General features: G+C 38.7%; 1 protein-coding gene across 7 annotated transcripts in view; it reads right to left on the reverse strand.

Annotated features, from left to right (window-relative positions):
- Positions 1-301: 301 nt before the first annotated feature.
- The window catches only part of BOD1L1 (biorientation of chromosomes in cell division 1 like 1), a 58,566-nt gene continuing 37,339 nt past the window's right edge, over positions 302-21,528 (reverse strand). For 2 of the 7 annotated variants that reach the window (XM_019025628.3, XM_055385157.2), the window contains 13 exons: positions 20,190-20,260; positions 19,176-19,248; positions 17,873-17,952; positions 14,149-14,233; positions 13,735-13,808; positions 12,623-12,698; positions 12,509-12,543; positions 11,420-11,465; positions 9,081-9,130; positions 8,902-8,986; positions 8,341-8,494; positions 4,268-4,408; positions 302-1,691 (listed from right to left, as the gene is read on the reverse strand). In XM_019025628.3, coding sequence (XP_018881173.3) covers positions 1,574-1,691; positions 4,268-4,408; positions 8,341-8,494; positions 8,902-8,986; positions 9,081-9,130; positions 11,420-11,465; positions 12,509-12,543; positions 12,623-12,698; positions 13,735-13,808; positions 14,149-14,233; positions 17,873-17,952; positions 19,176-19,248; positions 20,190-20,260 — 1,088 coding nt within the window. In that variant the 3' untranslated portion in view covers positions 302-1,573. Of the gene's footprint in view, positions 1,759-4,267; positions 4,409-8,340; positions 8,495-8,901; positions 8,987-9,080; positions 9,131-11,419; positions 11,466-12,508; positions 12,544-12,622; positions 12,699-13,734; positions 13,809-14,148; positions 14,234-17,872; positions 17,953-19,175; positions 19,249-20,189; positions 20,261-21,528 lie in introns of all 7 variants that reach the window. The other 5 variants (XM_055385155.2, XM_063705207.1, XM_004038448.4 and 2 more) reach the window with 5 other exon arrangements.

Here is a 21,528-nt window from a genome sequence, read left to right on the forward strand (position 1 = left end):
CATCACTGTGGCTTTGATTTGCATTTCTTACTTTTAAGACAAATCACTTTAGATTTTTGAGTTTTGGTTAAAAATCATCCATATACATAAAAATGAGAAACTCTCATGTTCCTCATCTCTAAGGGCCTTTCTGGATCTAAAGTTCAGTTCTTCCAAGTTCAGTTCTACCGAAAGGCCATCACTGACTCCAATTTGAATGTGAGCATGGAATGATACAGCTAAGACCAATTATTTAGAGAGAAGAAATGGTTTTCATGCAGACACATTTTAAAACACACAAATAAAATTCTTACCACTCAAATTTTGGTAAACATTTTATAATTTATATATAAAATCTCAGTAAGAAACCATGTAAAATGACAGAAATATCCACCTTACATTAAGAGTCAAAATAAAAAAAAAACCATACACACTGAATGTAAATTTTAATTATAAAACAAGAATATGAACAAAACATTTTAAAATAATCTCAATTATTTGGCAACTCATCACATCATTGCAAGAGACAAATTTGATCGTAAGAAGTTTAATCTTATGAAAAACTGAAGTTGGACAGTTTGCTCATATGAGAGTTAAAACATGTTTAAAAAAACACTTGGCAATAAAGCCAGTTTCTATACTGAAATAACTGTGTATAAAACAACATAAAATCCTGAAACTGGATAGACAGGAGGGACCTAATCTTGAATGCATTTCTCTTCACTGAAAAAGACAATATGGAAAGAGTATTGGTAGAAGCTTCAGAACAGCACAGAAGAGGAATGAACACAGAGAAGAGGAATGAAGAGGGATTTCTGCTGCAGGTGACTGACGCAACTTTACCTGAACCAGAACCTGTTTTGTGTCAATGCGGCTGGTAGTAAAGTCACAGATGCAAGTATAATCTAAAAACAAGTTACATTCTTAAAAAACAGAGCCACAATTGTGAACAGAAAAGCAATGAAGAACCTTTCTTTAGCTAAACTACTTTACTTGGATACATGCGAGTTTCTGCCAGATCATATTAAGATAGTTACAGGGCAGGCAGAGTCCTAAAAAATTTTCTACTAATGACTGCATAGCATTTAAAACCCTTTTTATTTAAAAAAAAATAATAAGTAAAATAAACAGATATATAGTAAAGTTCACAGATAAGTTTTCTCTGTAAAATAAATAAAGTGTTCATTGATTAGCATCATACATAGAGTAAAATACAACCTATTTTTACATGTTTATATACTATACACAGATTACCAGTAGGCAGCCTGGCGTCTGATGGGCTGGAGGGGTTTGCATTCATGATGTGTCACATTGGGAAATCCCAATTTTGAATGTTAAAATATACAACTACTTTGTTTTGAGTTCAGATACAAAGTAAACTTATTGTCCTTTATCTGAAATAAATGTACATAATATCTTCTATGAACAATAGTTTATAAAGCTGTTTAAAACATAACAAGAAAAAGCTTGCACCTAGGGACTTACAGCACATGCATATCTTTTTCCTGGTTAAAGAGAAGCCTATGGCCACCAAGGCATGTCTCTTTCCTCTCCACCGTGTTCCTCCATAAGCCTAGGGCAGCAGTGGTCAGGATTATCGCTTCGCTTTTTTCACAGGGGCTTCCTCCACCCTTTGCTGGCCTCTTGTTCGGGCCCCAGGAGGGCTGACTTCTCTCTTGCGCTTGATAGAAGGGGAGAGCTGTGTCTTTGATCTGCATTAAGCAAAGTCAAGGCAATGGTGAGGTTTAAAAGCAGCTGCTTCAAATAACTTGGGAGTTCCTTAAAAAAACAGAAGAGTTTTGAACTTGATAGCTAAGAAGAGAAAAACCCAGTAACATTTATACACGAAAAGGAGCTACCTCGCGAAGAGCTTGAACTAATTGGTTATTTGCTGTCAACCTCACACACAAACACAGGACACTGGAAGAGAAGTTTGAAGCCTGTGCTCTGGTTCCAGCTCTACCACACTCTAAGTGCTGATGGTGCTCAAATCCACTTCCTTCTCTGGGCCCTAGTTCTTTCATCTAGAAAACAAAGACATCAACAGCGGGTCCCACCAATATACAGACTGTCCCAAGTTCAAACAACTAGCAAGAACACAGCAGGACTGCAATCTAGGCTGGACCAAGTGCAAAATCATGTTTCGTAGCACAGTATTACAGAAAATAGCTGTGTTAGAAAAGGCACGGGAATTTCAGAAGAACATTCTAAGAACATTCTAACCAATCTCCCTATCACCAGCATACCCTGTTGATATAGTCTGTGGTTAAAATTATTTGTTGGAAACTCCAATTAATCATGTTACTGTCCTAGAGATGTATGAAGTTCCTCTTGGGTCTCTGATGCTTTCAGGAGAAAATCATCCAGAGCCTTTTATAGTTCTGCCTTCTACTTGTGCACCATCTGGGCCTGTAGTCCTGCACCTTCCACATCACAAAGCAAGATGCCCCATCTTTGGAATCCCCCACAGAGAAATGCGACTTTATTGATATGAAGACTTTAGGTCTTTACCACAGCATTTACCATTGTGATTTATCTGCTGTGTTTTTTCAAACTGCAAGTTACAATCAATATTTTAAAACAACATGTTAATAGGACACAACAGAAAATACCACTCATATCACATCTATTAAATTTGACTCATGAAATTTTGTTTCAGTTACAGCAGCAGGAATGTGAGCACCAGCTGTATTGCAAAATATTCTTATAGTGGGTTGTTGCCAAAAAAGTTTGAAAGTCTTACACACATATATCTCTCCCATTAGACACGATGATTCTCTAGGGCAGCTGCTGAGATTTATTCATTTTTCTAACTCCAGTGCCTAGTGCAATGCCCAACACATGGCAAGCGGGCAGTAAATGTCCTGTCAATGAATCAAAGACTTGGAAAACCAAAATTGCAGGAGATGGAGAAATGGGACTCTTAGTGATATGAAGACACGTCTTACGTTTCTTGTTTGACAGCAAAAGTAAATAAACTGAGTCAAAAATTGTTGCAGATGATGTGGTTTTGGCATGTGTTGACAATGACTGAAAATGTGTTTGTTGATAATCCATTTCAAACTGTTTCCATGGAAAGCCACCAGCCACTCAATGAACACCTCTTCAGTAAAGGTGCCGTGCGCAGTATTGTGCTGGGGGCCAAGTGGCAACCAACAGAAGCTCTGAGTCAGGCTGCTTCTCCCCAGCCATGTGAGCTTCGTAGTTTATACAGGCCCTTCTAGTCCATCCAGAATGTGGTCTGTGAGGAGGGGCATTGGTCACTGAGGAGCTTGTTGGAAATGCCAACTCTTAGGCCCCAGCCTAGACTTACAGACCCAGGATCTGCATTTTACCAACAGCCTCAAGTGATTCGACTGCATGTTCAATTTTGAGTAGTATGCATGGAAACCTTCCTGAGATTCTTTCCCTCACATATAAAATAAGAGTAACTATTACAATTCACTCACTGAGGGTTAAATGAGAGCATGTATGTGAAACTGCCTGGCACTATAGTTTGCTTTCGTTTCTAGAATGTGCGGAAAACAGCACATACATACAAGTATGCTGTGAAGATGAAAATGTGGTAAGAGGTCAAAACAGTTTTTGTGTACAGTGAAGAGTCTTTTATTTTTGAATATGATGTATAGAAAGTATGATAAATTCCTATCTCAAGAAAGAAACCTAGAGCTCAGAGGGGTAAATAAAAGGAATATACCAAACCAATGCTATGTGGCATCTCAAGTGCCCAGTACTGACCAGAAGTGCAGCAAGAAGAGATGAAAATGGGCTGAAGCGGGACGGAAAGGATCTGACTTACTAGGGGTGCTGGTGGTGAGGACACTCACTGGCTCAAGCAAAGGCAAGAAAGGAAGGCTCAGGACCACCTCTGGGAAGCAGTAAGACCAGTAAGGCTGCAGTGAAAGGTGTAAGCTGGCAGGGGCCGTGCCTGAAAGAGGAAGCTTTATCACCTCATCACCTCTCCAATGCTCTAGCTAAAACGGAAATGATTCTGGGCTGTTAAATGCTTTACCACACTGCCTTGCCTTTGGTCTTGGTGGATGGGAGAAGGCAGATAAGGCTCACAGGTGTCAAGGACAAGCCTGTGTGGCAGTCCACTGCGGCAAGGCCAGACTGGTGAGGCCACACAGACACCTGCAGCCCTTCCTATTCTTCTTGGAAACCAATGATCCCCAAAAACAGTTATTTGGTGAGACAAAATCTTAAAGGAAGTTAGGAAGAAAGCATTATTTTACCAAAAATAGTCTTAGGGGGTTAAAAATGACTTGAAGTGTAAGCAGGGACTTACCTTCCTAATGGGGGAGAGTTACTAACTTTTTCGCTGGTAGGTAACTTCTCTTTTGCTAATTTTTGGCGATTTCTAGGAGAAACTGTGTCTGGGCTGCCAAGTTTGGATGTTGCACGTGCAGATGGCTTGCTATGTTGCTTTCTGAAACAGATTATAGAAACACTGGGCAATGGTAGCACTGAATACTCCAGTCCCTGGAACTCTGTAGGAAGTATGAGGCTCCTTGTGGGCAAGTCAGAACAATAGGAACTAAAATCAGAAAAATGGTTGGTTTTCCTGACCACTGCTGATAAGTCGATCTTAATGTCATCTACAACTACCTCTGCTTGTGTGACACTATCTTTGTTCTTACTGTGCATGATATTTTATTGTGATTTAGAAAAAAAATGTATCTGCGAAAAATAGAAAATATACTGGCCGACAAAATAAAGATTACAAAAGAGCTCATCAGGGTATTATAAAGGGCCAAGATTAATGAAAGTACAATTCACAAGGCTAAGTGTTAAGGCCCAAGTAGTCAACTGCACAAGAATCAGATAAGGAATTCTGGTTCCAGTAAAAACACTGAAAAAGGAACTTGTTTAGCTGGTGTATTTTTCAATTTGAGGCTCAGTAATGAGGATGCACACTGAAGAACAATATCCAGAAAATAAGGTAGAACAGTCCTCTTCTGGATTCATTAGACCACACTTGGTATACAGAGTTTGCTTCTATCTATCTATCTATCTATCTATCTATCTATCTATCTATCTATCTATCTATCTTTCTTTCTTTCTTTCTTTCTTTTGAGAAAGAGCCTCGCTCTGTCACCCAGGCTGGTGTGCAGTGGTACAATCTCTTCTCACTGCAACCTCCACCTCCCGGGTTCAAGCAATTTTCCTGCCTCAGCTGCCCAAGTAGCTGGGATTACAGGAGTCTGCCACAATGCTCAGCTATTTTTTGTACTTTTAGTAGAGATGAGGTTTCACCATGTTGGCAAGGCTGGTCTTGAACACCTGGCCTCAAGTGATCCACCAGCCTTGGACTCCCAAAGTGCTGGGATCACAGGTGTGAGCCACTGTGCGTGGCCTCTTTTATTTTTTATTAATTTAATTTATTTTTTTCTTTTAAGAGGGTCTTGCTATGTTGCTTAGGCTGGTCTCGAACTCCCAGCCTCAAGCAATCTTCCTGCCTCAGCCTCCTGAGTAGCTTGGATTACAGGCATGAGCCACTGCGCCCAGCTGCACATTTGCTTCTAAAAGAGGATAAAGGTAACTGATGAGCACAAACAGGGATGATGAAGGGGCTCAATAAGCAAGCAGAGAAGACCTGGAAGCTGCCCTCAAATACGTAAGGGAAAATTAGACAGAAGGTTCTGAAAGTCGAACTAGAATCAAGAGTAGAAGCCACAGGGAGGCCAGCTTCTACTGAACATAAGTCAGAGAATGCTAAGGAGGATGTGGCTTTCCCTGCCACTGAGGTCCATGCAAAAGCAGGAAGACCCTTTCAGAGGAGCTGCAGGTGCAGTGACTCAGGCACTGACTGGCTATTGGTACTACATGACCACTGAAAGCCCACCCAACTCAGACAATTTGTGAAATTATGAAGACACCAGAGCCCTGGGACTGATCAACCAATGCCAAGGAATCTAAACTAGAGAGAAAACAACTCATTTGTAAATCAAAAGTTTATATTATAAAGTGCATGAAGGAAGAGCTTTGATAATCCAGGTGATTACAGAACCATATAAATCAAATAAGATTTATTTTTAAAGAATTTATAAAAGGCAAATCTGAGATCAATTTCTAGACACTCACTCGAAGATGGCTAGAAGGCCTATGGAACTTTCTCTGAGTTGAGCCCTACTTTCCACAACTGTTTTAAAGGGAAGCAGTAATTCTGGTGGGATGGATGCTATACCCAAATGCATGGGTGTTGGGCTCCAGCACCCTCACCCTCTCCTAGCAGCAGCAATTTGGATTCTGTGACTTCTTTTCTATTTATCTGAGCTGCTCCACCTAAAAAACAAATATGAGACCACCTTATAACTTTAGCCGTGTGGGCTTCTAGAGTCCTTTGGCTCTAAAATCTGATTCTTTGAGAAATCAAACCATGGCACAAAAGGCTAATACTGTGTTAAGTTTGGAGGAATTAGAAACAGATTGATTTTAAGTTTTTGTTATTGCTTTTTTTTTTTTTGAGACAGGGAGTCTCACTCTGTCACCCAGGCTGGAGTGCAATGGCGTGATCTCGGCTCACTGCAACCTCCACCTCCCGAGTTCAAGCGATTCTCCTGCTTCAGCCTCCCAAGTAGCTGGGATTACAGGCACGTGCCACCACACCCGGCTAATTTTTTATATTTTTAGTAGAGATGGGGTTTCACCATATTGGCCAGGCTGGTCTCGAACTCCTGACCTCATGATCCGCCAGCCTCAGCCTCCCAAAGTGCTGGGATTACAGGCGTGAGCCACTGTGCCCAGCCCCGATTTTAGTTCTTTATGTAAACACAAGATACTATCATATTATGCTGTTAGTGTTATTTTTGAAATAAATCTTCCTGAACTTTTTGATCAATCTTGAATAATGAAATTAAACAAGATGATACCAAGATTAATAGTTTGTAAATCACATTAATTAAAAATTAAAAAAATATATATTTTTTCAGAGACAGAGTCTCACCGTCACCCAGGCTAGAGTGCAGTGGTGCGATCAGAGCTCACTGCAGCCTCAAGCTCCTGGGCTCAAGCGATCCTCCCATCTCAGCCTCCCAAGTAGCCGGGACTACAGGTGCATGCCACCATGCCCAGCTAATTTTCTAAATTTTTTTGTAGAGATGGGGTCTCCCTGTGTTGCCCAGGCTGGTCTCATAAACTCCTGGGCTCAAGTGATCCTCCCATCTTGGTCTCCCAAAGTGTTGGGATTACAAGCATGAGCTACCGTGCTCAGCCTGGAAAATATTCATGTTTGGGAAAGTGATTAACAAGGTTAGGATGAGACAACACAGTTATGTACCATTTCTCAAATGTGCCATGGGGAAAGGAACACTGGATGATGTGAACAGGTATAATGATATAGGCCAACAACAGAAAAGGGGTATCAGCAAATAATGCTTGTTTAAACAAAGTTCAACAGGCTTCTTTCCTTTAGGAGTTTGCCAAACCCTTTTTTTTTTTTTTTGAGATGGAGTCTCGCTCTATCACCAGGCTGGAGTGCAGTGGAGCCATCTCAGCTCACTGCAACCTCCGCCTCCCATGTTTAAGCAATTCCCCTGCCTCAGCCTCCCGAGTAGCTGGGATTACAGGCACCCACCACCATGCCTGGCTGATTTTTGTATTTTAGTAGAGATGGGGTTTCGCCATGTTGACCAGGATGGTCTCGATCTCCAGACCTCGTGATTCGCCTGCCTCGGCCTCCCAAAGTGCTGGGATTACAGGCGTGAGTCACCGCGCCCAGCCCTGGAGTTTGCCAAACCCTTAATATTTTAATGAACATGTAACTGAGGAAGGAGAGAGAATTCAATGACATTCCCAAACTCATCTGACCGTGGTACTCTTTTTCTCAGAGGTTTCTGGCTACAATAGGGCTTGAGAGAACACATTTTGGGAAATATATGAAATTACCTCAAAAATGGTCAAATTTGGGCACTTTCCTATGATCAACCTATTGCATAGCACTGGTGAGATGCATGTGATGACGGTGGTGCGTGGGCCTGGTTCCTCCTGCTTTCTGGGTTGAATTAAGTATGCTGAGAACAGGGATGATGTTTTATGTATGTCCATATTCATGAATGGTGCTCAATACGACATCTGAAGGATGGCAGATGCTCAAAAAATATTTGTAAGGAATTGAATGGGTTCCACCAAATAGGCATTTAAAACCTGGTAAAGACTTTGAGGCAATCCCCCAAAACGGTTTAGGACAGAAAATGTGTTCTCCAAGAACTATGTGCCCACTGCTAACAATAAAAATGAAAGGGAAGAACTTCCACTGCAGCATGAATGATTCAGTTCAAAGAGAATCCCAGGAAACCCAGAGCAGTTTTCAGATGGAGAAGCTGGTGAAGGTCTCTGGCAGCTCTGTGCTGCCCCCATTACCTCTGAGCCTCTGATCTGGTGGTGGATCTTGTGGTGGCTCCTGAAGGCTCGTCCTCTTCCTCTTCTTCGTCTTCCTCATCAGACTCCTGCTCTTTCTTGTCCTCCACTGGATCAGAAACTGATTTCTGGCGTTTTCTTTCTGGCTCTGAGGATTCTGTTCAAATAGAAGGGTAACACCTGGATTTTACAATTCCCAAAGATACTTCCAAGAGAGAGAGTCATGGAGTTTAGAACTTAGGATATTAGGGACTTGGAGGCAGAGAAATGGTTTTCCACTTCCTTTTTGTTTCAGCACTTGCAATTCACAACTGTTTAACTTAATCTCAAACACATTTTGGATAGTTTACATATGCAGTTCACAGCCAGCGTTCATAAAAAATTGACATGTACTTAGAAAAGCATCTGGGGTGTACCATTTCTGACATGGGATTAGACCTATTTCACACATATTTATATAATATTAATATTAGCTGTACCCATTGGATTTTTCCTCAAAGAAAAACTCTTTAAAAAGGTGGTTTTGAAACAATAAGACTTATTAAGAATTTGCTAGAAACATACCAGCATCATCTGATACAGTGAGAGAACGTTTGGGTTTTCTTCCTCTCCGACGCACACTTGTTACTATTTTTTCTTCACCATCATCCTAGAAGCAATAAAATTAAAGTCAAAAGGGTGGTCAGCTGAGCATTTAAGTTGATTTCTAAACAACATATCTTGATAAGAAATTTAACACTTACATTGCTTATACTTCTTTCTTGCAGGTTAGCTGTTTCTTTATTGGATTCATCTTTAAGAAAAGGGAAATCTCTGCATTAATATTTTATTACTGTAAATTTAAATTTCAACAATCAGCCTGGCTTGTCTGTCAATGTATCAGTATTAATACACTGTTATACATTTCATCATTATTTTGTATCAGTCAAGCAAAGATAGAATCAGAATACCTAGCAGAGATCACATTGGATTGTGAGTCACGAAACATAAGTTTTCATTTCAGATTTTATTTAAATTTGCTGACCCTCAGTTTTTTCAGCTGCAAAATAAGAAGTTGGATTAGACTACTTTTTTTTTTTCTAAGACAGAGTTTCACTCAGTCACTCAGGCTGGAGGGCAGTGGTGTGATCTTGGCTCAATGCAACCTCCGCCTCCTGGGTTCAAGCAATTCTCCTGCCTCAGCCTCCTGAGTAGCTGAGATTACAGGTGCCCACCACCATGTCCAGCTAATTTTTTGTATTTTTAGTAGAGACGGGGTTTCACCATGTTAGCCAGGCTACTCTTGAACTCCTGAGCTCAGGTGATCTGCCTGCCTTGGCCTCCCAAAGTGCTAGGATTACAGGTGTGAGCCACCACGCCCGGCTGGGTTAGACTACTTTTATTCCCTTTCAGCTTAAATGTTCTGACCCCCAAAAAGAAGAAAAAAGGGGCATATAAGGAGCCCACAATATGTACCAGTAACTGCAAGTTGGAATGATATACAGGCGGAGCATCCCTAATCTGATGATCCAAAATTTAAAATGTTCTAGAATCCAAAACTTTTTGAGCACCAACATGACCCTCAAAGGAAATGCCATTGCAGCATTTTGAATTTTGATTAGGAATGCTCAACTGGGAAATGCAAATATTCCAAAATCTGAATAAATTCAAAATCTGAAACACTTCTGGTGCCCTAGGCATTTTGAATAAGGATATATAACTGGTACTTTTATTTTATTTTTATGAGACAGGGTCTTGCTCTGTTGGCCAGGCTAGAGTGCAGTGGTGCAATTATAGCTTACCGCAGCCTCCAACTCCTGGGCTCCAGTGATTCTCCTGTGGAGGTCTCTGAAAGTGCTGAGATTACAGGTGTGAGCCACCACACCTGGCTAATATGGACTTTTCAATTTCAATGTAGCTCTGCAGGTATTATGATCCCAGCCTATAGTCTGAACAAACCAGGCTTGAGTAATTTGTTTAGAGTCACATAACTAACAAGTAGAGTGACAGGTAGAATTCTTTTGACTCCAAATACATCATGGTAGCTAAAAAAGTACATTTTATGACCTGTTTGTAGGGTGCATACATACATTCTTTATGCATTTGCTTTCTGCAGATGTTATAATTTTCTGAGACTGTATCATGGTAAGAAAAGTAAAGATTAGTTCAATGCACTAGTTGAAGCTGAAATTACGGGGATGTTCATCAGGCACTCAAAAACTCAAAGGTACTTCTTTTTAGTGACTGTAGTAGTTGTCCTTTTTTGCAAGTTTAAAATACCAATGAAGATGAAAAAGTTAACCCAATAGAAATGTCAACAAAGAGGACTATCTTAAAATGGTCATCATTTTACCCACATTCAGAAAACATTCTGAATAACACAGCTTTAATTGGAGTCCTTAAAGGGGACTGAAGTTATAAAGATTTCTTGCATGGATTCAAAATACTACAAAATTATTAATAAAAACTGGTTAAGACCAAACGTGCAGAATCTCCTTCCTCTTTCAAAAAATAAATGAACCTTAATTTACCAAGACACAAGAAAAAATGAAGTACGATCACACATAGTTAAATGTGGAAACAACTATATATTACCTATTTGCTTTATTTGCTGATCAGAATATGTACTTTCTCAATCTGACCATACTATTTATTTGATACAAAATAGCTGTCACATTAATCTTTGTTGTTGATATCAACACTTCAAAGCTCACTAATGGCGCCTCTTGTTTTATGTAAAAAATTTTAGACCACAAAATGCATACATACACATTGCAAAAATATCTGGAAAATGCAAGCAATATTGACAAATAATATGGAATGCTCCCATTATTCCACCCTCCAGAGCTAATCATTATCAACATTTTGGAATATATTCTTCTCCTTGGAATGAGGAGAAAAATAGTCAAAACAATTTCAATTCTTGAGTCCTGGGCTCTGTAAGCCAATAGATATAGTCTCTCCCAGATACAAGGACAATTATTTTTACCAAGGGGGCCACCCACTTCAATGAGAGGCAGAATGGAAGTTCCAAACCTTCTCCAACAGCCAGCCTCTCCTGCCCCTCCCTCAGATAACACAGAGGAATGCTGTAGGTACATACCTGTTTGCATTACTTTCAGTTTGCTGCTAGATGGAGATTGTTCTACCTATGTTTAAATAAACAAACAAACAAAAATTTTACATCAGCAGTTTATAATCATCACATAGAAATGCAATCAATGATGTAAAGGTGGTATAGGATCTTTATTTACATAGGCATATTTGAGACCTATTTTCTGTAATTGATTAAGTATACCTAGCAAACATGGATGCCTGAGCTTCTAAATACAGACTTTCCAATAAGTAACTTCCCTTTTGTGATGCTACAGGATGAGAAGTGAGGCAATGCAGCATGGCCACTGTGGTTAATGTTTCCCAAGGCAAACCATTGTTGCTAAATACATTCACATGTGCTTCTCTGGTTTTGTCTTATAATAATTCTATGAGATAAGTACTGCAGGCATCATACCACTTCATATTCAAGGAAACTGAGTCACCAGAGGGTCCCATGATTGGCCCTAAGTCACAGGTCTCGGGATAAGTGACAAAGCTGAGGCTTGAATCCCATGTTCTTTTATTAGGTCAGTGAACACACGTCTGTCCTCCTTACAATGCTCTTCTTGTAATGTCCTCCTTATAATAATCCATTGAAATGCATGCGATGGAATCCTGATACAATGATTTTGGTGGGTATACGTCAGGGTCAAAGACAAAGAACGTTCAAACATAAAATATCACTAAGGAGTTTCCTGCACTGAACTCAGTGAATATTTTAGGTCAAAAAGAATTCCAAAGAAAGTAGTAAGATGGCAAGACAACTCACAAGTCTCTATAAAGAAGCCACTATCTCAAAATCATATAAAATAGCTAATTTGTATATTTTAACCAAGGGTGGCAACAAGAAGATAAATCCCTAGATAATTTTTAAATAATCAAACTCCTGAATTAGAATGGAATCAGAATGAAGAACAACTAATATAACTCTGTTTACACAAAGATACTAGTAATCAAAATATATGAATGGTTACTCAGTCTTTTAAAGCTTTTCAAGTACTTAAAAAAATAAAGTTCAAAATACTAGATATTGCATTATACCGTTTTTCAGGTTAAGAGCAAGTATTTGAAATTGTCATGTTTTGCAGTTACTTACAGTGACAATGCCAGTATCTGTTTTGGAGTCGTCTTCTAAAAAAAAAAAAAATTCACTTAGAAAATCGGTTCGAAAATTTCTTGTGTGTGAACTGAAAACACACCAAGTACCTACTCATTTTTAACGTTGTTTCTACAGGGTATTTGCGAGGTCTTCCTCTTTTCCTTTTAATAATTATTGGCTGATCTTCCTAAGGGGGAAATAAAAAACAACAACAGCAATAAGAAAAAAATTTTTATCCTTTATTATACAAAGTTTTCTCAAAAATCAGATTTAGAGTTCCTGTCTAAGACAGCTCAAATCCTAGCTTTGTCACTTTAAAAATATGTGATGTAAGGCTTAGTGTTTTATTTACTGATCTCACCATTGTTTCTTCAACCTGATAAATATCACTAACTGTCATAAATTAATGGAGCCGTGAGGATTTTGAGACAATGAAGTAATCAAAGTGTAACCTTTTACTTCTGTAATAAGTATGTATGTCCATTTAAACTGGGATTTGGCCCAAGTTAGTTGTGACCAAATGATACCCTTATAAAAAATAAAGGGGTCCACTGAATATATCATACAGACAGAAGTGAGAACAACAACAAATGATTTAACAATGGGAAAACCTGGCAATGGTTATCTAGACCTGGCTAGTGCACAGGCTGTGTCTCTTGATTTATGGTGCTCAGTCTCAAGCCACTGCAATTCTCTGCTCCACAGGCTCCCTGAAAATCTATGGGCTTACAGCAGGCAGGGCTGGGATGCTCTGTCTGTGCATGCAGCCTCCAGGAATCCATGACCTTGCCTCATGAACTAGGTCCCCTCGAGTATTCCCTGCATGCCTTCTGCACACCCTGCTGCTGTTCCTATTTCATCCTAGCTGGACTCCATGGCTCAGACAGCCTCCTGTTTGCTGCCATGTGCCTGGCCTGGCAGCTCAGCATTGCCAGGCCAGGAACCTGACATTGCCGCTGATGTAGAGCACTAAGCTGATCCTATCTGGCTATGACATAAGTGCGTCTCATACAAACGTTTTGAAGAAACAAAGATGAAGAGAACAAAATTAATCAAAATGACACTGATAAAATGCACTGTATGAAATGGTGTTCCATTGCACTAAAAAAACCGCAGCTTCTTCAAAGTACTTAAGAAAAACTCAAGATAACAGTATTTAATGAATTTAATTTGGTTAGTGCTTAAATAATTGTGAACAAATAAATATGAAAAGCACATCTCACCTCCTGAGATTTTATGGTGTCATCATCGTTCTGCTCTGGCTTTTCACCAGTAGTTTCACTGCTGCTATATTCATCTGTAGAAAAGAAGAACTTTGTTCACTGCTAGTGACCATGGTCAGCCTTCCCCACCTTTACCCAGGTGACCTACACAGCTGCAGCCACACATAACCACACACTCCATTTTCATGTTTCTACCATCAAAATTAACAAGCCTGAGTTTGGGTGACTAGTAAACAGCACACTTTGGGTATAGCAGGATCCAAATTAAAAATGATTCCCTAGCCCTATTAATCTTAAGCATGAGGCACTTTATTATACAGGAAAAGTAAATGAGCAAAATAGACATTTCGGTTGAGAGATATGCTGGCTGCTTTGAAGGCTCAGTCAATTTACCCAAGCAGATATTTTACTCACCTTTTTCTTCCATGACCCTTGAGGCAGTGCTATTTGTCTCAGGACTGGTTTTAGGTAATTCTTCCAGATCTCTGGAGTTCTCTTCCTATAGAGAAGTTGAAAAAGACTAGAACCTTCTTCAAACTGAAGCCTTCGTCCATTCATCCTCCCCACACAAGTTTGCCTTTCTATTTCAAAAAAACTTCCTAGCTCTTTTTAAGGATAGTTTTTAAAAAATGTTTTTGAAGTGTAACTATTATTGCTGCTAGTGAGACTATAAAAAAAATAAACATTCTGAGAACAGAAAAGCATGAGATAAGGTTCAAGTATAAAATATCAAGGCCATTTTCTTTCCTGCAAAATAGAAATTGTTCTTCTCCTCCCTCTACTTGGATTTTGTCTTTTTAAGACAAACTCCAAAGGAAGAATGGACAGATATTGGCAACAGATATTTATCTTTGTGGAGTGATGGAGGGGAGAGATGTGGGGAAGCAATAATTTGGGAGGTGCCAAAGGGAATTTCTGGGTATCCAGATGGGCTGACTTGGAGCAGTGATCTTTCAGCAATTAAATTATCCCCCCATAGTGGCAAGAAAGTTCTCAGCATGAAATGCCAAAACGTTTCAACTATAATACTAATATAGTATATAAACAAAAATACATAAAGTAGAATAAGATCAAGATGAAATAGGAAACTAAAGCTTTAATTTTACTTTAATGGCCTATTATAAAAAATTGTAAATCCTCATTTCTATTAATGTTAATTTTACTTATTTTTTAATAGAAATATATTCTTGTGGTTCAAAATTTAAAGGGGTCTATAATGAAATGCACTCACCCCCGATTTCCCTACTTGGATGCATTCAATGTCATTGGATTTTGATACAGCCTTTCAGGGACTGGAAGGGGATGGATATAAAAGCAACTCCACATTTCACACAGTCTATTGAAACAGTGGAATTTCTGGCCCACTTCATGTCAGATATGATTAGATCTTCATTCTTTTTTACCTAACAATGAGGATGACACAGAGCTTCTGCTACTTCCTAGTAAAAGAAGTGTCAGCTCAGCCATTTCTCTTATTATTTGTTTGTATCTGCATTACAAATATTATCTTTGTCTTATGGGGTTTTTTGTTGTGGTTATTTTTGCCGAAACTTCAAACCAGTGTCGGTATTGGGAGGGTCAATTCAATTAAAACAAGGTAAACAAACTCTGCAAATTCATTTAGTTGAGCATCTGTAAACTATTAAGTCATATAATGCTGAAAGTGAACAAACAAGTGAGGGGCTCATTCTCAAGTCCTCTGTGTTGTGGGACTCCCAGCTACCCTTAAGGTACTTTGACAGTACTACATAACTAGGTCCAAGACATGCAATAATGTGCAAGACTAACAGGTGATGTCAGAGGAGAGCTCACTTTCAGTGATGGCACCAGGGCCAACAATCTATACAGTAAATATTAGTAGAGATTACTTTTTAAGATTTTTAGATAAAAGGCATATATAAATCGTGGTTCTACCATTTCTTCTCACATTCTGATGGCTTGTCGTACATCCAATTTGGGAGGGTGTTGATTTAGAGGATGGAAGGTCAACTCGTTTGGGAAAGCCAAGGAGAAACCTATTTGCTCTGTTATCAACACATCAACACTGAGGCTTCACTGAGACACTCATGCTGCACTGCCATTTTCAGCTCAGGACCTCTTCAAGTGCTGTGTGTGTGTGTGTGTGTGAGAGAGAGAGAGAGAGAGTGTGTGAGATGGAGAGAGGCAGCATGTGTGTGTGTGTGGCGGGGAGAGAGAGAGAGAGAGAGAGTGTGTGTGTGTGTGTGTGTTGGAGGGAGTTTAGGAGCAGGCAGAAGTTTCTGGGGTCTTCTCCCTCATTTCAGCCAGAACATCTACACTTTTATCTGTTTCAATAGTGGGCTGAAGATGTCCTGCACAAGTCTTCAAACCATTGGACGAACTGCATTTCTGTTTTTGAACTGGCTCTTTCAGAGCCAACACTTGGTCCTGTAAGCACTTAATCAGATCCTGATGACACGCATGCAACTCACTTTTTATTTCCTGCTTTTATTTTTCCAGTGCCTGGAATTTTTTCACGTATTCAATTTTGGTCTTCTTTTGGTCTTACTATACACATTTTAGAATAATGACTTTATTGATTTTATAAAATGGTACATATTTACTACACAGAAAACTTTAACAGAAATGATGAAATCACTCCCAATTTACTGTCCAAAAATTACTAATATTAAGATGATATTAAATAAATGCTATTGCAGACAGCTTTCCATGTAAGATTCTTTTGTAGTAACTGAAAATACTGTGTCTATAAAACTGCTTAATGAAAATAAATTGATTTTATTTAAATTTAACATTAAAAAATCACGAAATTTAAGAGAAAATAAAATGATACCCCTTCAATCTGCTTTTCTTCAAATTTAGAAGTATTGTCTCAGGATTTTTGATTTTGGACAGGGCAGGGTGAGGGATAGTTTAAGAGCCTGTTTCTTCCTTTGGTCACAACCAACTAAAATTCATGACAATATGCCATTTTCCCTCTTAGGTTATTAAACCTTTTCCTACTTTTTATTTAGTTCTTCGGTTACTGGGGAAAAAAAGAGACCAAAGTCTGGTTTTAGAGAACTGGAAGTCAGCTCAAATATTTTCATAACTGGACTTAAACAGTTTTGGAATAAGGCGTTTAATAATTTATAAAAATATAAATTAGGGAAAGAGAGAGGAAAAGATGGAACTACTTTAGACAGATAATGAGAAATTTTAGAGTACTGAGTCTCAGAAATGGAAGAACACCCAAGAAGAGGTATCTAGTAGGGAATGAAACAATCTGGGCCTACAACAAGAGACGGCAGAACACAAATACAAATTTGTGAGGAGGTTCTGTGAGTCATAAGATGAAAATAAAACCATAGGAAAAAAGGCAATGGTGAGGCCAATCCTTAGAGTACCCAGATTTTAGAGGCAGGAGGTGATATGATTTGGCTGTGACCCCACTCAAATCTCATTTTGAATTATAGGTCCCATAATCCCCACTTGTAGTGGGAAGGATGCAGTGGGAGGTAATTGAATTGGGGGGCAGGTTTGTCCTGTGCTGTTCTCCTGACAGTGAATAAGTCTCCTGAGATCTAATGCTTTTATAAAGAGGAGTTCCCCTGCACATGCCCTCTTGCCTGTTGTCATGTTAAGACGTGACTTTGCTCCTCCTTTGCCTTCCACCATGATTGTGAGGCCTCCCCAGCCGTGTGGAACCGTGAGTCAATTAAACCTCTTTCCTTTATAAATTACCCAGTCTCAGGTATGTCTTTATTAGCAGCATGAGAACAGACTAATACAGGAGGTAAGCTAGAGAGCAGAGTACTAATAATAACTGTATTTCAATATTTTGGTGCAAGTATATCTGTGATAAAGCACATTATACTTTGGAAGAAAGCATTTAGAAACCTCAAGAAATCAATACTACTACTGAACAAAAACCTAAGCAATGTTATACCTAAATTGTAATAATTAACACGATCTTGCAGTTTAAGAGTTATAAAGTGCAACATTTGATTTTTGGGAGGAGACTAAAAAATAGACACCTTTTATAATAAAGTGATTATTATTAGAGACATATAAAGAGGGATAGTAAAATGAAAAAAATATTATAATAAGTATTTACAATGCTGTAATTAGGCCTCCCTACCCCCACCCAAAACTTAAAACTAATATGTGGAAAAAATACCTTTGTGTCATGTGGCTCCGTTTCAGGACACTGCCTTTGTGCTGTTTCTATTCTGGAATCCAGGACATCTGGATTATCATCTATAAATCAGTTTAGACAGAATCACAAAGGAACAAAAGCTAAATGAAAAATGAAATGCATAGTTCTATTTTAAGACTGTTTGAGCCTTCTTTCTTAGGCCTGTGATACAGAGAAGCCAAAAGTTACTCTATATTTATAATATCATGTGATTTGAGCACTGAACACTTGCCTTTCGCCCTGGCAAAGTAAAAATAAAACAAAATACAAAAATGCCCATATGTTCACATGACACCAATGAAGTAGTGGGTTCTATGGGAAGGGCTTAGCGTATAGTTTCCAGAGATACTTTAACTTTCTAAATGAGTTACCACCTAAGAGGTATAGCTTAGTAATTGAGACCATGGGCTTTGGAATCAGATTTATGTGGTGAAGATAAAGTCGTAATTTTTCAGAACCTTAATCTCTTTATCTATAAGATGACAACACCACCTAACTTACAGGTTTATTGTAAAGACTAAATGGGAATGTGTATAATGTACCATGGATAGTACCTGAATACATCAGGAACTCATTAAATTGCTACCAAATAATATAAAATATAAATATTTCATTCTTCACTCATTCTTTCTCATGTAGTCATTCAGTAAGTATTGAACTTCTCCTTTGTGTCAAGTATTAAAGGTCACTGCACTGTTCAACATGATAGTCACTAACCACATGTGGCTACTGAAATATAAAATAATTAAAAAACAATTAAAAATTCAGTCTTTCATTTCTACTGACCACTTTCAAGTGCTCAATAGTGACATGTGGCTAGTAGCTTCTGTATGAGACAAAATAAATGTACAAGACTTCCATCACTGTAGTTCTACTAGAGGGCACCGTTACAGACCATGAGAAAATCAACAGTATGAAGCACAGAATGGGTGTCAGAGGCACTTTTGGACTAAAGTGCTTCACTAGCTCTGTAGGGCATCTGCTTATGATATAAAATACAGACTGTAGTGGCACATGGCTGGGCCCCAGCGTGTGGTTCCAGAGAGAGCCTGTCTTTGTCTGAGATCCAGCGGTTGGGTCTTCTGCAGGAAACAATCTAGTTTCTAGATTGGGGTCCAGAAAGGACTCTGGAGGTATCAAGCCAGTCTAGAAACAAATTAGCCTCAAGACTTGTGAAGTAGACAGTTACTATCCTCAAAAATTCTCTATGTTTTTGGCTCACCCTTTTGGATATAAAAATAATGATTTTCAAAGATGTCTAAAACAGAAACATATATATAAATACCTGGTTCATCTTCTGAAGAGAGATAATGCTGCTTTCTTTTTCTTTTAGGCATATGCCTTTCTTCCTCTTCAACCTGGAATTAAGAATGACTATATCAAAGGCCATAGAATCTTTATTCAAATAAACTGAAACAGGAGCACACTGTACTAGATTCTAACCTTTGGAATAAGTTGATATATAAATTTTTTAAAAATCTAGAACACTTGGCCGGGTGCGGTGGCTCACACCTGTAATCCCAGCACTTTGGGAGGCCCAGGTGGGCGGATCACGAGGTCAGGAGATCAAGACCAACCTGGCTAACACGGTGAAACCCCGTCTCTACTAAAAATACAGAAAAAAATTAGCTGGGCGTGGTGGCGGGTGCCTGTAGTCCCAGCTGCTTGTGAGGCTGAGGCAGGAGAATGGCGTGAACCCTGGAGGCGGAGCTTGCAGTGAGAAGCGTTCACACCACTGCACTCCAGCCCGTGCAACAGGGGGAGACTGTTTCAAAAAAAAAAAAAAAAAAATCTAGAACACTTGATATTTAGATTTGGATTAGACTAATTTTGTAAGCTTTAGTCTCTTTTCTGGGTTTGAATGCAAATTCATACAAAACATGCTGTTTCTACCTACATACTATATTTCAATAATTATAAAACGCATTTAAAAAATTATTTATCATTTCACCATTTCTGAAGTCAAGCTATATATATCTTACAACTGATGGCACATCACAATTAGTATTTTTCTACTGTCTTAGTGGCTTACTAAAAATGGACTTCTTATGGTTGATGAAAGGTGCATGAAAAACCATTCTGACTGTACAACATGGGCACTTCCAAACAGTCCTGGGAACTGCCAAATTGCCTAAACATTGAAAGGGCATATACAGGTAAAAGTGACATGTGGAACTCTCAGTATACCCATTTAATATTTAATTTATACAAAGAAGTAAAGCCTTTCTAAAGCCCTTCTTTGTGTACAGTGAAAATATTATGTATAAAATATCAAACACTTGAGTTTATTAAAATGCACCTCTTTAGGATCTGCTTCAACACTGTGACCGCTTATGGCTTCTGCGTTGTCTTTTCTACCACTGGATATCTCTGAGTAATAAATACAAAAAAGAAAAAAAAATCTTAAATATTTTTATATTCCAATACTTATTTTAGGTATGTGTTAGGGGGCTGGGAGAAAACTGAGTTAGTAACTTTATTGAGTACCAGTTATATACAGGGCATTGTGGTAGATAGTCACAAATGATTTTTGATGGGATCCTCCACACAACTCTGTCAGTTAAATTCCCTTTTTTCCACTTGTAGATGTGAGGGAATGGGGTTCAAGAAGGTCATTAACATGTCTGGGGTAACAACACTGGACTTTACACAGAAGACTTCAAGGCCCTTCCCCCCAGTTTGTGTAGCAACACAGTATTAAGAAGCATCACTGAAAATAATGAATCATTGCATCATAATCATCAGGCTAACAAACATTCACCAAACAATACCAAATATGGGAGATGGTGTGGAGTGACAACTGGTACACCACTTGGGGTTAATTTAGCACATGCAGTAAAGTTGAAGAGGTGCCTATAACTGAGCAATTCCATACCCAGAATTACAAGTACACTACATAAGCACTGGGAAAGGTATGAGAACATACACAGTAGCATTCTTTGTAATTGGGAAAAGTTTCAAAATACCTACATGTGCAAAATAACGTACAAATGAAGCAAAAAATACTAACTGTGGTATATTCAAAAGCAATTAAAATAATTAGAGTTAATACAAATCAACAGAACAAAATCTTAGAACGCTGCTGAATGAGCAAATAAGGCGGGGAGGGTTTATGTAACATGAGACCACATATTTACCTAAAGCAGGCAACATAGGTTACGTATTGTTTATGGACCTATATATAATTAATGCAGAATAGTGGTTCCTTTTGGAGTGGGATTAAAGGGAAAGAGATTGGGATTGGGAAGGTGTAAATGGGGATTCCACCATAACTGTTAACATTTTTTAAAAGGTATGTGAAGCAAATATATTAAATTGTAAGATAGGGCAAAACTAGGTTGGGGGCACATAGGTGTTTATTACTGCTTTACTTTTGTTTGAAATATGGTATATGTTATAAAAATAACTGTCTAAGTAAATAAGCCTCTCTCCCCACTCCTATAATAGGAAATTAACAAAATTAGTAGGCATCAAGAAAATTCTGTGTTCTGTTTGAGAAGGGAATTATCTGTTCAGAGTTGGCAGCCTGCACGGGTTGTGTGGCCACCAGACCTCACTCCTGGGAGAAGACCCACATAAATGTGACATCCTTGATATGCTACCATCCTAAACTGCCTGTCAGAAGTTAACACATTTCA

This window comes from Gorilla gorilla, chromosome 3, assembly GCF_029281585.2.
Source record: "Gorilla gorilla gorilla isolate KB3781 chromosome 3, NHGRI_mGorGor1-v2.1_pri, whole genome shotgun sequence".
Classification (NCBI taxonomy): domain Eukaryota; kingdom Metazoa; phylum Chordata; class Mammalia; order Primates; family Hominidae; genus Gorilla; species Gorilla gorilla.